This window comes from Limulus polyphemus, unplaced genomic scaffold, assembly GCF_000517525.1.
Source record: "Limulus polyphemus unplaced genomic scaffold, Limulus_polyphemus-2.1.2 Scaffold3049, whole genome shotgun sequence".
Classification (NCBI taxonomy): domain Eukaryota; kingdom Metazoa; phylum Arthropoda; class Merostomata; order Xiphosura; family Limulidae; genus Limulus; species Limulus polyphemus.
Window position 1 is genome coordinate 41,532 of NW_013668659.1, and position 4,085 is coordinate 45,616.

Below are 4,085 nucleotides of genomic sequence, written 5' to 3' on the forward strand. Positions count from 1 at the left end.
CTAAACATTTGTGTTTTCGTGTTATAATTTGTGTTCATTCTAGAATGAAAAAAGCATAATGTATACTTATTTCCTAATTTTTTATGGTGGTTACAAGGTTGGTCAAATTGACCGATCCTATATAGAATTATGGTAGAGAAAATATAGAGATAAGATATAAAGTCTTACTGAAAACAAACGTTTGGAATGTATTTAAGAGGTTTTAGAGATTACACAAATGATATTTGAGATTTTCTGGACAAAGAATAATTTTTTAATCATAACATGAAAATCACTTTACACTCGGACTAGTAACAAAACAGTCTTTATATATTCACAAACAAATCTTTAGTAAAAAATCTGATTTTTTGTGTTCAAAAGACTTGTAATGTTTGCTAAAAGTCTACCAAATTTTCTGAAGATACACGTACTGCATTAAAAGTTATAGTATAAATACTTTACGCATGCAACTGTGTATACAAATTGAGGTATTTTATACCGAGCCCGTAGTGAAAGAGTTAACAAACATAATAATGTGATAAACAACACTTGTATCCCGAAATGGTTATGTGCAACTAAAGTCAGTGTTTGTGATATTGGTAGAAACTGTAATTCTGTGTATTCTGGCTGAGCATAAGTTCTGTAATGGAAGTTTCTTTATTTCTATTTGACAGAATCTCCAATCTCAGGTTTCCAGCAGTGGTCTACCTACACACACTGTCAGAAACATGCATCCTATGGCTCAGAACCTAGTGAGTTATTGAACTCTGCATATATGTTGTTGTAAGCTGGAACCAGCCACTTGATAATGGTTGATTTATTTCAAAGTTTCTAGGTTTTTACATTTGCAAATAAACTTAATAATGGTTGATTTATTTCAAAGTTTCTAGGTTTTTACATTTGCAAATAAACTTGAAATGTGTGTTTGTAATTAAAAACATTAAATCACTTACGGATTTAGTCATATGAATTTTAGTAACAGTGGAAGCCGTGATGTATTAAAATGTTTAACTCAAACTGATGTGGAAATTTTAGTTTATAACAAAATAGTTACAAGTTAGAAAAAAAAATGCAAACACTAGAAAGTGACTTATTCAACATTTAAACATGATATTTAAACAGCTACTAGGGCTTAGACTTGAAATGTTATTGAATAAATCATGTTCTAAATTAACATCTTTGTGATGTTACCTTTTTTTTCTTCTAAAATGGAAATTTCAATGTATGGTTAACTTGTGTCTTTGTGTTGTGTGTTTCTTTCTCAGGTTTCAGCACAGTCAAATGTAATTCGACCCCAGCCTCCAGCTTTAACTAATACCACACCAAACCACCATGCTCTCCTGAATACACAGCTGAACCAAACAGCTAGTATTCAACGATTTAGACAGCCACAGGTAATGGTGGGCAACACGTCAACTAGTTTTCAGAACTCTTTAGCAGCTGTAAATAACCAAATGGCACAAAATCTAATCCAGCAAAAACTGCAACATTCCTTAAATCAACAGCTGTTGTCAGCAAGAAACGGATTGGCTGCTTCAACGGGTGCTCCTCAACAGCAGCAGTTGAACCTCCTTCAGAATCGTGATCTGTCTAGTCTGATGCAGAACAGAGCAGCTGGTGAACCTCGACCCCCAGCTGTAAATACGTTTACTAGTGCTTCAAATGAAATTCTCAAGAATAGTAATGTTGCCAGAATTGATCAGTGTAACGCAGCGTTGTTAGCTCAACAGTTAAACCAACAGCAGCAGCTTGGACTTGCAGGAGGAGCTAGATCAGTCACTGGTAGGGGAATGAATGTTCCTAACAACCCCCCTAACCTCCAGCAGCTACTAGTTAATTTGCAGACCAAAAACTATTTCAGTGGTCCCTCTGCACCAACCTCCCACCCTTCCTTACTAAACAGTGTAGCTGGAAGAAGTAATACAACACTTCCCGGAAGGGGGATAGGACAATCCCCCACACAGTCATTCCAGTGGGGATCTCCAGGAAATTCTCTTAACACCTCTAGTTCAGCCTATCTTAGACCACCATTTTTAAATGGAATTCCACATGTAAGTCTGTAGTTTTGTATCTCATCAGGTTTGTTTTTATATGGTATATAGTGAGGGTTTCCAGGCAACATTTTTCCTGAAAGTTGGTTACTTTGTCAGTATATTGATAGGCTAGGATGGTCTGATTCAGATAGTTTAATGTGTAATTTGAATGTGGAACTTGTATAAAAAAAGAAGAAATCTTTTCATTAAAATGCTGTGCTACATGTTCAGTTAGGTGACACTGTTTGAGTATAATATGCTATTTAAATTAACTTTGTAAGTTAGTCTAGTATACAGAGTAAGTTATATTAAAAAGATTTTGGAGAAACAAACACCTCATTGCAGTCTATGTTGACATGTCTGGTCATCTTCTGCCTGATGACCATGCATCTTGACAGTACCCCCCAAAGTGTAGTTTCGTTTGCATAAAGTTTTGTTGTGAGGCTTTCATGTCCAAAGCACACCACTTTTCCCTACATGTTTTCATAATACATCTAATGTCCAATAATGATGGTTTCCCAGTGCCTGTTTCAACAGTCCAATCACACATAAATCCATGGGTGCTGTATATGGCAACTTGGCTGCTATGTTTGTATTCAAAGTTGTTTTGATATAACATACTCAACTATAAAAGTGAATTTTCTTTGATTTAATTTTTGTAAGAAGGTTGTGAAAACCTGATACTTTAACATTTGAATAGTATTTAACAACAACCAGGTATTTTATCTTGTGTCAAGAATCTTTGAGTAATCTAGGATTTAAAAGTATTTTCTTGATTCTCAAGCCTAACATGTTAAAACTGAGCGAGAAGAGATGTATTAGTTTTAGTTCCAACATTGGAATATTTGAATTTTTATTTTGCACTTGTATGAATACTTGAAACTTGTGTTTTGCATTGTAATACATTGATTGGTGATTTATGTTAAATAATAGCAGTAGAAAGTGTGAACATATTTAATCTGTTATTGTATATATACGTCATAGATAAATATTATTTTGATTCTGATCTAAAATAGTACTGTTTGATAAAGTTAACAGATGATTAAAAAAAAACAACATGAGAAATGTGTTACAGCCTCGAACTATTGGTCTGATTATAAGTGGCACTAAGTTTGAAATGTAAGGGATTGGAATTTGTATTATTTAATAAAATTGGTGACTGAAATTGTTCCATTACAATTTGATGATAAAACAATATTTTTCTCAATTAAAGAAAACTTATTCAAACATAAGTAGTCTGTTAGCTTTTAAATGATAAAGACATATGTTACTGAGGGATTGTGGGACAAAAGCTGTGAGGCTTGTAATATGGCTTGTACTTTGTCGCTGGGGGCATGCTGAACTGTTCATCTGTGTTTAAAACTGACTCATTTCTTAAACTAACTTTCCACCTTCCTTCAAATGGTCTCTATATCGTACATACTTTGTAGTATGTAAAATTGTAACTAAGCATAAAGTAATTATTTTCTTTAAACGATGTTTTTGAATGCTAACTCTTCCTATACCTTACAAATTTGACCAGTGTTATAGTACAGGATGAAACTTTGACCAGTGTTATAGTACAGGATGAAACTTGGATCAGTGTTATAGTAAAGGATGAAACTTTGACCAGTGTTATAGTACAGGATGAAACTTGACCAGTGTTATAGTAAAGGATGAAACTTTGACCAGTGTTATAGTACAGGATGAAACCTTGACCAGTTTTATAGTATAGGATGAAACTTTGACCAGTGTTATAGTATAGGATGAAACTTTGACCAGTGTTATAATATAGGATGAAACTTTGACCAGTGTTATAATATAGGATGAAACTTTGACCAGTGTTATAATATAGGATGAAACTTTGACCAGTGTTATAAGTATAGGATGAAACTTTGACTAGTGTTATAATATAGGATGAAACTTTGACCAGTGTTATAGTACAGGATGAACTTTGACCAGTGTTATAGTACAGGATGAAACTTTGACCAGTGTTATATTACAGGATGAAACTTTGACCAGTGTTATATTACAGGATGAAACTTTGACCAGTGTTATATTACAGGATGAAACTTTGACCAGTGTTATATTACA

The 4,085-nt window shown here is 33.6% G+C and overlaps 1 protein-coding gene across 2 annotated transcripts in view; it reads left to right on the top strand.

Moving 5' to 3' along the window:
- LOC106468542 (ribonucleoprotein PTB-binding 1-like) overlaps window positions 1-4,085 on the top strand; it is a 24,938-nt gene that overhangs the window by 16,402 nt on the left and 4,451 nt on the right. For both annotated transcript variants that reach the window (XM_013928973.2, XM_022396878.1), the window contains exons 8-9: window positions 654-731; window positions 1,245-2,030. In XM_013928973.2, the coding sequence (XP_013784427.1) occupies window positions 654-731; window positions 1,245-2,030 (864 nt within the window). The remainder of the gene's footprint in view (window positions 1-653; window positions 732-1,244; window positions 2,031-4,085) is intronic.